This window comes from Colletotrichum karsti (genome assembly GCF_011947395.1).
Source record: "Colletotrichum karsti strain CkLH20 chromosome Unknown Scaffold33, whole genome shotgun sequence".
In the NCBI taxonomy this organism is placed as follows: Eukaryota; Fungi; Ascomycota; class Sordariomycetes; order Glomerellales; family Glomerellaceae; genus Colletotrichum; species Colletotrichum karsti.
In genome coordinates, this window is record NW_024065933.1 from 252452 (window position 1) to 264689 (window position 12238).

At 51.5% G+C, this 12238-nt stretch overlaps 4 protein-coding genes across 4 annotated transcripts; 1 reads left to right on the forward strand and 3 right to left on the reverse strand.

The window, feature by feature from the left end:
- Positions 1 to 82: 82 nt before the first annotated feature.
- CkaCkLH20_09343 (uncharacterized protein) lies at positions 83 to 688 on the reverse strand (the record flags this gene model as incomplete). The annotated part of the gene is made up of 1 exon (XM_038892058.1): positions 83 to 688. The coding sequence occupies one exon, from the start codon at positions 686 to 688 to the stop codon at positions 83 to 85; it is 606 nt and encodes a 201-aa protein (XP_038742641.1).
- Positions 689 to 765: 77 nt separating this feature from the next.
- CkaCkLH20_09344 (glycosyl hydrolase family 3 N terminal domain-containing protein) lies at positions 766 to 5507 on the forward strand (the record flags this gene model as incomplete). The annotated part of the gene is made up of 9 exons (XM_038892059.1): positions 766 to 998; positions 1063 to 1940; positions 2857 to 2979; positions 3047 to 3358; positions 3419 to 3484; positions 3542 to 3633; positions 3692 to 4086; positions 4139 to 4541; positions 4590 to 5507. The coding sequence occupies 9 exons, from the start codon at positions 766 to 768 to the stop codon at positions 5505 to 5507; spliced, it is 3420 nt and encodes a 1139-aa protein (XP_038742642.1).
- A 493-nt stretch (positions 5508 to 6000) lies between these two features.
- Positions 6001 to 7405, reverse strand: CkaCkLH20_09345 (phosphotransferase enzyme family protein; the record flags this gene model as incomplete). Its single annotated transcript, XM_038892060.1, has 3 exons — positions 6001 to 6470; positions 6562 to 7285; positions 7370 to 7405. The coding sequence occupies 3 exons, from the start codon at positions 7403 to 7405 to the stop codon at positions 6001 to 6003; spliced, it is 1230 nt and encodes a 409-aa protein (XP_038742643.1).
- A 3909-nt stretch (positions 7406 to 11314) lies between these two features.
- CkaCkLH20_09346 (uncharacterized protein) lies at positions 11315 to 12031 on the reverse strand (the record flags this gene model as incomplete). Its single annotated transcript, XM_038892061.1, has 1 exon — positions 11315 to 12031. The coding sequence occupies one exon, from the start codon at positions 12029 to 12031 to the stop codon at positions 11315 to 11317; it is 717 nt and encodes a 238-aa protein (XP_038742644.1).
- Positions 12032 to 12238: the final 207 nt, after the last annotated feature.

The following is a 12238-nucleotide window of genomic DNA, read 5'->3' on the forward strand; positions in this document are numbered from 1 at the left end:
GCAGCGCTGCTCGTCCTTCGAAGCTGATGCCATAGTCAACTAGGGCCGCTTTCCTTTCGCGGACGAGTCTATGCCCATAATTCTAGTCCCAATCGACATCTTTCTCCACGGTAGGAGCAGCGCTCGCCGCCGCAAGCCATTCTTTGGTCGCTTCGAGAGTGCGGTCCCGCGCCGCCCAGCCTTTACGACAAACGAGCCTTGGTAGTCCCTGCATCAGCGTCATGAACGCTGCGTCGTACTCCCAGAACGTTTTCGCAATATCTGAACTGTGCTGTAGAATCTTTGGGCCCACGAGTGTGATTGTCGATGCAGCGAACTGGTACGTCTGGAGGAAATCATAGAGACCCATCACGGTCTCCTTTGAGTTGCTTTGCTTTGAGTTGCTTTGGGGGCATGTCTTGAGCTGCTCGGAGAACTCGTACACGAACTTGGCAGTGAGGCAGTCAGCCGCTGATTTCTCGGTGAGCTTCTTGATGTAAATGCCATGTAGAATGTGCCAGATGCGGCCGTTGCCGGTCACTCCCGTCTTAGACTGATTGAGAGTGCCGGCACCCGAGTCATCGAGTCCTAGAAGAGCTGCATCTCTTGCTGGCAGGCCCTTTACCTTTTCTGCGATTCGGAGCTGCATAAACTCAAAGGACAGGCTACTGGGTTGTCGGAAAATCGCCTGGATATTGGAGGCTCCCATGACAGAAGATGGTTGGTCTGGGGCCGAATGTCATAGACCTGTTCCACCGCCCAACACCGGAGGACTCCATCACATGGATGGACGACGAGCACCGGTCGTATGCGCCGCTTCTACCTGGAAGAGAACTTCAGGAGATGAACACATACGTCTTGAACAAGATTTCCACAACTATCAACTCCATCGGGAAGGATTTTGAGACCATAAAGATGTACCAATGGGTGAGAGATTCTTTCACCATGGCGACTGTCGGCTCCTTGTTTGGAGACAAGAACTCCCTGATGGACGATCCGAACTTAAGTCAAAATCTCTGGTAGGTCTTGAATTCACACCAAGTCTTCATGCCCCACGATACCAATTGCCAACCAAACCCACAGGGACTATGACGCGGGCATGGCCAACCTTCTGATGCAACCATTACCTTCGATCACCGCGCCGAAAGCTTACAATGGCCGCGCAAAAGTTCAAGCAGCGCTCAGAAAGTATTTCCGCGAAGATTTCAACCGCATCCCCGATGCTAGCGCCGTCATCAAGCGGCGGGTTGCTGTCGACCGCAAATGGGGCTTGCCAATTGACGACGTCGCCGACCATGAGTTCGGGATGCTGTTTGTCAGTGTCACTAATGCGATCCCAACACTTTTCTGGATGATGTGTTGTGTCTTTCACGACCCGGATTTAGTCACCTCGCTCCAGAGGGAGCTCGAAGCTATCGTCATCACTGAGAACCAGGACAACGCCACTGGATCTGAGCACCTTCAAGCCAGCAAGTGCACATTCCCGGTTGCAAAGCTCAATTCGGAGTGCCCGCTCCTGGTTTCTACGTACAAAGAGGTCATGCGCCTGACGAACCGCTCCACCGGTACGCGAAGGGTTGTCGAGGATACAGTGATCACCTCGGAGGCACAAACCTATCTCCTCAAGAAAGGAGCTAACATTCAGATCCCGGCTATAATTACCAACTTCCTCCCCGAAGCATGGGGTGAAAACGCACACGAGTTTGACCCAAGGCGTTTTATCACCGCAGATAGGGAAACAGAGCGGGCCCAGAATCGCGCCTTCAACCCCTTCGGTGGTGGTAAACACCTCTGTCCCGGTCGCTTCTTCGCCGATTCCGATGCCGAGGTCTTAGGTGCACGAGCCGCCTTAGTACTAGGATTTGAGATTGAGACACCTAAGGGTGGCCGCGTGGATGTGCCGTGTATCAACAACAATCTTGCCGAGGCGGTCGGGAAGCCACTCATGAGTGTGCAGGAGAGTATGCTGGCGAGAATTCGGCGGAGGCCAGGGTGGGAAGATGTTGAGTGGTGTTACATCGCAGGGAATGGGAAGAGTTAAAAGGGGTTAATGGCACGTTGGCTTTCTGTTCAAGTAGGCAAAGAGCTTCCGTGTAATTCGAATTTAACGTACAGTTACCAGCTAGGCACATCATGCGACAGGTCACATTGATTCTCTAGCATCTAAGCCAAACGATACGACTAAGTGAATCAAATCGTTTCAATAAGTCAATATTTCTGTGATGTAGTTGCGAAAACTTCCGAGCTTATCGGCTTGAACTTTTGTTCCTGATGAACGGACCGACGCTCCGAATATCACGGACTCCACCGAGCTAGTAAGACGCTCTTGAGCCTGGGAGATCTCATCGTATCATGTGCCGCTCAAATGATCAAATACCTGAACTCTCGTCTTAAGACGAAGCTTTACGAGGGTCATCCCCACCTCCGCTTCGTGTGGAAAGCACAGCCGGTCAACATGATCGGGGGAAACGGATGGTCACCCCCACTCCGACAACCGGTCATCCCCGCAAACAGCCTGTTAAAAGACGTCATGTTCCTGACCGAACTCCCGGAAGACTTCCCCGGACCCCGCCTGTTCTGAATTTCCCCTCATCACGAGGGGTGATGCGGAGTACCTCCGCACTCTGAACATTCAATCCGATTTGCGAATCGTGTTACGAGGGATGAAAAATAGAGTTGTCGGCTTTTGTTTGCTTCGGGAAATCCTTGGATAAGAGCCATCCCGGCCGAGAAACGCACCGATTCGACATTGTACTGGCGGTGAGCCGGTTACACTTCGGGGCTTTTTATAAGTCCGTGAGCTTGTCCGGGAACTGTTACCTAACATATAAACTGGGCCATCACGGTAACAATTCAGCCGACGACGTGTCTTACCAGCGGATTTTGAGATCTATGTCGGCATAATGTGGTCGTCAACGAGTCTGACTGCTGTCACGCAGCTACTTGCGTTGTCAACAGGCGCCGCAGCTCTCGCGCAGTCTCCTGAAGTTTACCCGTCGCGTAAGTCGTTGCCCGTCCAACCCAGCAAGCACATCAACAAATCAGCTCTGACGTAATCGCGAACCAGCATCCGGGAAAGGGACAGGAATCTGGAAAGATGCGTACGCCAACGCGCGCAAATTCGTGGATCAGTTGACCGTGGAAGAGAAAATCAACATCACACGTGGCTATGCCAGCGACAATGTTTGTGCTGGCAACACTGGATCAATCCCGCGTCTGGGGTGGCCTGGGATGTGTTTACACGACGCGGGCAATGGTGTGAGAGCGACTGATCTGGTCAATTCGTATCCTTCTGCGCTGCATATTGGGGCAGCTTGGGACAAAAACCTGACATACCATCGTGGGTACTGGATGGGCAAAGAATTCAAGGCTAAAGGAGGTAAGTAGCATTCACGGGACTCAAGGCTCCATCGTGTCTTGCGACTGACGGGGCCATCAGTGAACGTTTTGCTCGGGCCGAACGCGGGACCTCTTGGCAGGATACCACTGGGAGGTCGAAACTGGGGTAAGACAACCCGATCATCAATTGATTCTAATAGGATGGGTACTCATCATTGACCAGAGGGCTTTTCGGTCGACCCGTACTTGTCAGGACAGCTGAACGCCGAGACCATCGTCGGTCATCAAGATGCCGGGGTAATTGCCAATCTCAAGGTCAGTTGGAAAACAACGCATCGTAGATGGCGTCAGATTGCTCATAGAAACACCGCAGCACTTCATCGGGAACGAGCAAGAGACCTACAGAAGACCATACTTCGGCGTGGAAGCTGCCTCATCCAACATCGACGACAAAACCCTACATGAATTTTACCTTTGGCCTTTTGTCGATGGTGTCAAGGCTGGCGCCGCTTCTATCATGTGCTCATACAACAGAATTAATAACACCTACGGCTGCGAGAACAGCAAGCTTATGAACGGCATCCTGAAGGGCGAGCTGGAGTACGAAGGATTCGTCCTGCTCGACTGGAACGCGCAACATAATCTCCAGAGCGCCAACTCTGGTCTCGACATGGTCATGCCGCTCGGAGGAAACTGGGGCCAGAACTTGACCGACGCTGTCGCAAATGGGACCGTGAGCGAGTCTCGGGTGACGGATATGGCCACGAGGTACTGTTTTTCACCAGGAAAGATGTGACCCAAAAACGCTGACACGATGCAGAATCCTTGCGGCCTGGTACCTCGTCGGTCAGGATACTGACTTCCCGACCCCGGGAATCGGTATGAAGAATCTTACCGAGCCTCACGAACAAGTAGACGCCCGCGACCCGGACTCGAGGCCGAACATTCTCGAGGGAGCTATCGCTGGTCATGTTCTGGTGAAAAACGAGAATAACGCTCTTCCCTTCTCGGAGAAGCTCAACATGATCTCGGTATTTGGATACGATGCGACCGTGCCTGACACCAAGAACACAGACAAGCTTTTCGAGCTTGGGTATTACTCATCTCCTGAGATGGCTCAGGCTGTGCTGGGTACTGAGAGACATTTCGATCAGGCTGCCAAGGGGGGAACCATCGTGAGCGGAGGACGTGCTGCTGCCAACGGCCCATCCTACATCCTAGACGTCAGTTGACCTTCTTCCAATGTCAGATGATGAGTTGACAACAACTAGCCTTTGAGTTCTATCCAGCACCGAGCAGCCAGAGACGGCAGCTGGGTCAACTGGGACCTCACATCTCCCAACCCCGGTGTCAATGCCGCCAGCGATGTTTGCCTTGTCTTCATCAACGCCATGGCGACAGAGGGCTGGGACCGCGATGGCCTTCACGACGACTTCAGCGACGGCCTCGTTCTGAACGTGGCTTCCAAGTGTGTGAACACTATTGTCGTCATCCACGCTGCCGGAATCCGTCTGGTCGACCAGTGGATCGATCATCCCAATATCACCGCCACGGTCATTGCTCACCTCCCCGGCCAAGACAGCGGAGAGGCCCTAGTGCAACTGCTCTACGGCGAAGCCTCCTTCTCCGGAAAACTGCCCTACACCTTGGCCAAGAACGAGAGCGACTACTCAGCCTACAAGCCCTGCGGACGTGGAGAGACCAACACGACAAGCCCGCAATGCGACTTCACCGAAGGCGTATACATCGACTATCGCGACTTCGACGCCAAGAACATCACGCCGAGATATGAGTTTGGCTTCGGTCTAAGCTACACCACTTTCGAGTACTCGTCAATCTCTGTGAAGACTCAAAAGGCTGAAGCGGGTGCTGCAGCAAACCCCGATGCACTCTGGTCCACTGTGGCGACCGTCCACGCGTCGCTTAACAACACGGGGTCCCGCGCGGGTCAGGAGGTTGTCCAGCTCTACGTCGCTATTCCGAACAGCCCGCCAAAGCAGCTTCGTGGTTTCGAGAAGATGCCTCTAGAGAGTGGACAAGGTGCGGATGTGCAATTTGAGTTGACAAGACGTGATCTGAGCGTCTGGGATGTCGTCATTCAGAAGTGGACGCTGCAGGAGGGCGAGTATTCTGTTTTCGTTGGAGCGAGTAGCCGAGACTTGCCGCTTTCCGAAGTCTTTACCATTTAGACAAGCGAGCGCAGACAGAGACACAAATGATATGATAGGGTTTTAAATCTTCGAAGTTTGAGTCCCGCTGAAAGTTCATAAGCTAGGGCAGGTCTTTCCACCACTTCGGAGGCGGCTTGAGGTATAAAAAACAAAAGTGAAGGTCCATCCAGGATTCGAACCTGGGCTTACGGAAGGTCTGGTGTTAATCAGAATCCGACGTCCTAACCAACTAGACTAATAGACCTGTTGATGTTCAGTGGAAGGAGTAATCCACTGTGGGATCGACCGAATCAATTGTGGGTTATGTCGTGTGGGTTGAGCCCTGATCCTCGTGTGGGGTGATATCACAGGGATCCATCTTACAAGTCTGAGTAAGTCTGTCTTCTGCCGTTACATTCTAAATTAGTGAGTAAGGTCTTTCTCTTTCTGTATCTGAGTTCAGAGTATTATTTCAAAAGCTCAATGATTCAAAGTCTGCACATTTCATATTGACTAAATCTGCCAGACCAACTCAATAATCGAAAATCTCGAGACACTCAACCAACTGCTTCTCAGTAGCCCTCCGTGTATCCGCAATTTGCTCCGCCGTCCGTCTCTTCAGCATGACCGGGTGAGTCAAGATGAAGGGACCCAAGAGAGCCTCCAGCTTACTGAGTCGATCAAGCGCAGTGATGCCAGAGATAGCGCTAGGTCTCAGAGCACCTCTCGCCGCCAACGCATCATCCCAAGCCTTAGCTCGTGTGAGTTGTCTAGCTGCCTCCTCCGGCAAGTCGGGGATGTCGAAATTGCCCGTCAAAATTGCCTTTGCCAGTCGACCTCCGCTCAGATCTGGGTCCCTCGCAGTACCGCCGCCTGTGCTCCCTCCAACGTCTCCGAGGGAAGTGAAGAACTCGTGGCATGGGTGTGATATGTAAGCCCAATCAAAGTCCAGAACTCCCGTGATTTTCTTCGATTCGGGGTCGTATTGGATATTGTTCGTGGCTAAACAAGCACTGTTAACAACTCATCAAGTTCCGTCATTGGGAAGTGTTGTGCTCACTCAGATCTCCGTGGATGAGAACCCGCTGCTTACCATCTACGCCGGAATTGGCGAGATATGTTTCAAGTCCAGAGCTGAGGAAACTGTCGATGCGCCCCCGTACACCGTTTGGTTTCCAGCCCTCAAGGGCCGGGCTCTCATCGGCATCCTTCAATCGGAAAGCGAGTCTAGTTCTCCAGAAGTCGCTGTAGGAAGTCCAAGGGGCTCCCTCGAGTATGGTCATCTTACCGCCCACAATGTTTCCGCCGTCATCGATGGTCAGTCCTCCATGTGACTTGATACTCTCGGGAAGAGGGGCTTGCTGAATCCCAGTGAAGACGTCGGCAATCTGACCAAGGACATCCTTCTGATCTTCTTCAGACAAGCCTGGAAACTTGGTGTCAAGCGGCACGCCCTCCTTGTATTCCATCAAGGTCCAGCTGTAGCTGCCTTTGGCGCCTTGGTGAGACTTCCACGCATAGACGGCTGGGATAAGTCCGGCGACTTCCGGTTTGAACGCAAGTAGGCCTTGGCGTGCGAGATACATAGCCGCAACTTCATTCTCGACACGATTGTCCTGGATGATATCTTGGGCCTTGGGATTTGCTAGACGCAAAACGATGGTCGAAACACCTTCAGCTGGTGGAGGCGTAGTGTACGGCCCGGCATCTGAAAAGGAGTCGACATATGCGGGCTTTTTGAGGGTGATCTTGTAGATAAAGTTGTTGTATGGGAATGGGACATCCTCTTGGTACTCTACAGGAGATATGTCCGTCGGCTTTGGGCTAATTAGTCGGTTTCTTCATGTAGCTTGACGGGCAAATCTTGCCTCAAGCCCGAATTCAAGAATAGCGTTCCTCACAAGATCGAGGCGCTCTTGAAACTTTTCGTGGTTCATGGTGATGTCTTCTTATGAAGTCATATGATGACGTTCGTTAAGGGGGGATGATCTTTGGATATCGAGTTGAAGTAGCATTGAAAGGAAAGTCGACAAATCGGGGACTTTGGAGTGATTTTTAGAAGATTTTGGGGTCAGTCTTCGATCGTTACTCGGCCACGGTTTAGCATCCGGCGATCGGCGGGCGGAGCACTCTTCTCCTCCGGAGCAGGTTGAGTCAGAGTGCCACGTTTGGAAGGAGGCTTTCAAACACCTTCCTATCTCGTTCTTGATTACTCCAATCAGACCTTCTTGTGAGCTTTAGCTCAACAAACCTCAGTACACTGAAGTTGCGACTGAGTTTGAGAAGGGTAAAGTCGATGAAAAGCTTACTGCCGGTGCTCAGACGAATCGGGTCGAGTCCGAAGATGTCATTGCGGCACAGCATCCAGCGTGATTGGTCGCGCGCTTGAGCAGTGAGTTATTGGTTCTGGTTCTCAACCCGTTTCTTGATATTTACCCCTGTCAAGATCCCCTTGCTGCCTGGAATCACTACCTGAGAGTGACCTCAAATCGATGATACGGCCACGGCTGCCTAGCATGTGCCGCTTGGCTACATACCCATTGCCCTCCTAAGATTCCTTGTCGACTTATTGAAACGCCTCATACGGGACTGATAAGTGCACTGATAAGTGCAAGGTGAACCAGCTCACCAGGCAAGCCGCAAAGCACAAACTTAGCCGGACATCTCAGACCCGCGGAAAGTTTTGTCTGCGAAGACTGCTCAGCATAATACGGTTCGTCAAATACTCCCTTAAGATAAATGAATGGTTCTACTAGAAGCTGCGGCGTTTGCTGATAAGATCTTCGATCCCGGCTACTGTTAACGGTGCAACACGATCATACACTAATGAGACTTTCAATCTTCCATCTCGGTCGGCAGAGAGCATTTCACCAAAGTGCCCAGGAGCATCAACCTGAGAAAGATGGGATGTTCCGCTTCATAAGAGTTTTTCCATTCGAATCAACCATACTTTGGGCTCTAAACCCGAGAAATGGGAGCATTCAACCATCACAGTTTCGTATCCAGTTAGTAGATTACGCTTCACGTTCACTTGCTGATTCGTTTGTTGCGATTGGTGTTCTTTTGTCTTGGGTTTGAGGACTTTGTACAGATTCATTTTAATTGCGTCCGGCCACTCGCATGGAGAGTGAGACGATTGTAATCATGATTCCCCGGAATGTGGTCGTGTATTCAATGCCAAGCCAACAAACCAACCTCACCCGCATACTTGTGTGAATCGGTAGGAGACACAAGGTTTTTCGTTGCCCAATCAAAGCCCGAAGTTCATAGATAACTACGCATAGCAAGCGACACATCTTCTAACACGTGTTTGCTACACATTACACCTGTTCTTAGGTAGAATCGATGCATCGTCGCACGAGGCTGCTTCTGCGAACTGATCGCCACGGATCGACAAGGGCAGCCGTTGAAGCCCTCCTAACTCGCGTGACTTCCCACTTCCATGATCTTTTACATATTTGCTGTTGACAACTACTTTGATGCTCGCTGCTCCGCGTGCTGGAAGTATTGGACTCGATATCGTCGAACCCTTCATCGGAGACTCCCGACCAGAATACGAGTAATCCTCCTTGGGATTCCTGCGATCCCTTCCCTTCCACAATGAAAGAGCCAATTGAGCGAGAGCCATTGTCCGAAGATCAGGTTCAGACTGAAGGCCTCTTACAGCATGGAGACGATTCAACTCTTTCGAATGACGAAGTCCCATCATTCGCTGTTTCGCAGCACGGCTCTCTTCGAAACGGTGTTACACGCCACTGCTGGGGCAGAATCGGCAAGCGAACGCTATTTATACTCGTGGTCGGAACGTTTCTTGTTCTGGGGGCTCTGGCTTTTCTTTCATTCCTATGGATCGAATCAAACCGAGCAAACAATGGCGGCTACCCTGGGCCGGTTTGGCAGGCTATCGTCTTCTCTGGATGGACCACAATTTCGATCACCATCTCATCCGCTCTGATTCGTACGATCATGGCCTCACAGTCAGCTGTCCTTACAGCGATGTTGGCATCATTGTTTCTCGAAACTGCCAGCGTACAATTGCAGCACCTTCCTGCTCTTTCAATTGTCAGAGCGGTCAATCTGTCTCCATTCAGTCTTTTAGGACCGCATCTGTTGGAAGTTCACAAAGCGAATTCGGCTTCGGGCGCCATTTGCGCCATTCTCGTCATCATGTTAAGTCTTCTGGTGTTGGTCATCCAATTCATTTCGAGTATGCTACTTTCGGATTTCTCGACTGTCAGTGTAGCAGGGCGAAATGTCTCTCGGACTACGTCGTGTGACTATCTATTTCCTCGCGGATCCATATGGGGAGCACTGGAAACGGCACCTGTATACTCGCCACGGTTTGCCGAACGCCACGAACCTCCCCGAGGCCCTCAAGACGCAGCTTATGTTGATACGGGCACTACTCTACGCGCTCTTATTCCATTGGTCGATCCGAACTCCCGACTTGGTCTCAGACACTACTATATGGGACCTCTTTACCTTTGGGACGCTAGGGTAGTATGTGCTGTTCCGGAATTGACGAAAGCGACATTTGGGACACGCAGGTGGTCGGAGTTCTTTGACGGAAGCTTCGTGTTACAGGAGCCACACGCTGATTTGAGGGTCTCTGGGGAAGACGCAGTTCAATTTAACTGTTCGGTCTTTTCATGGTTCGGAACATCACTTTGCATGGCAGAAGGTGGTTCTGCTGCGGAACTCGCTTCGCCGATAGAGACTGAAAGAATTCGCAAAAGTCGAACGTACGTCATTGTCAGAGCGAATGTGTCTCGTAATGGAGAAATTCGGTCCGCCAACAGCTCACTTCGGCCACTTTTCAACATCACCGATGGCAGCAGTACGGGGTGGACATTGCGGCGAGAGGGCCCATGGCTAGAAGTCTCCGATTCCTACGGAGAAGGAGTTCTGTCATTTACCGCCTGCACGACGAATGACGCGGCATACCATGGGGAAGGGCTCATGTTTGGGCTTCCAGCACTTAGGGAGCCAGCATTTCAAGTAGCTGGAAAACTTGGAATGTTAGAGTCCACGCCGAATACTTTGGGCTTTCGTCGTCAGCTTGGGGTAACTCCGGATGATCTCAGCATACAAGAGCGTGAGCTCCTTTCCTTAAATGTGTTTTCAGATCGTGGGTTCAAGTTCTCCAGCCGATTCGGACTTTCAAGTATCCGCACAGATACAATTGAAATACGACGTAATGCCTCAAGCCGTTACTGGATTGGAGTTCCTGGGAGGGCAATCGGGCTTCATGATACTCTGTCCCATCTCCTTCTGGACATTATCAATACAACGAACAATCCAGCATTCGTGATCCAAGCGCTTTCGACAGTTTTTGTCGGCCAGGCATTCTACGACTCTTTGCCAGGCCAGCTTCTCAACGACGGGATAACAGACGCAAAACCAGATGCAACAAACTGTACCTTATTCTACAGTATGTCACAAGATGCATACATCCCAGTCAGAAAGTCCGGTCTCCTGAGCGTCATCGGGATTATCGCCGTTTACTACGTCCTCCTCGTGGTCACCGTCCTGCTGTTTACAACCTACACCCAAGTTAGTCTACTCGGAAACTCGTGGCAAGCAGTTGCCCAAGTTGTTTCGGATGACACATTGGAAGTTCTGAGTCGAGCTGATAAGCTCAAGGACGCGGAGGTTGAGAAATACCTGAAGGACTCGGCTCTGGGGTTGAACACGAGAGGTGTAATTCGAAGAAGAAAAGATGGAAGAGAAGTGTTTGAGATGGAGAGGCGAGAGGTTTTGGAGTGAAGAGACGTTGTGCCAAACATCCGGTAAATTCTAAGACCGCCATCTATGGTGTTGTTAACTAGGTCTCATGGAAAGAAAATCTAGTGTGCACTGATATCGGCTAATATCTGACCCAACACCGTTTCGATGCCATCACGCCGCAGTACGAACTCCTCCTCAATCGGCTGGTATGTGACATTATCAACCCCATCCTGTAAAGCCAGCCAAGCCCCCAGAAACGCCCCCTCCGCATCCCAGTTTCGCCTTTCCTCGACGGCGGGGAAGACGCTGTTGCCGGATCCAAGGTCGCACTCTTGAGCCTTGAAAGCTTTGCTGTACCTTTCTCCCCACTCGCGAAAGGCGTTGCACCAGGAAGCGGAGTACCGATCCTTCACTGCTTCGAGCTCGATGTGGAATTCACCCTCAGGGTTGCCGGGGTGCCCTTGGCTATACCAGAGGAAGGACGTTCCATAGTCTGGGTCGATCGCGTAGCTGTATCCGGGCTTTGAGTTTCCGTGTCGTACATTCTTATTGGGCTCCGGTCGAGTTTCTAGCCGTGATTGTGGTTCTGGTTCTGATGGTGGTTCCGGCTGCGCCAAAGTTCCTGATTCGAGAAGCGGTTTCGGCGGTGCTTTAACTTCTTCGGCGGTCTTATGATGCTCCGGCGCTCCTGTGCTTTCTTTGAGATGTACAGAGAGGCCTTCGCCTGTCTTAAATTCAACAACTAGGCCATAAGATGTTTCAACAGAGAGATGAACATTGATGTCCGGGGATCGAGCTAGAGATAGAAGCGCCTTGATTGTGATAATGTCGGACATGTTGGATAGGGAGACTGCAGGCAAGTTGAGGAAATGACTGGGAACCCGCGGAATGAGCAACGCAAGAGTTATTAGTATGCAGAACGGAGGCTGAGGCGTGGCCATGCGGTTGGTTCAGCACCAACGGTATGAGTCTTCTTCCAATTCCCCGTGGCCCTCTCCTGGGCCAGACCAACAACTATGCCAGCGTCGTGAGGAACTCGGGAT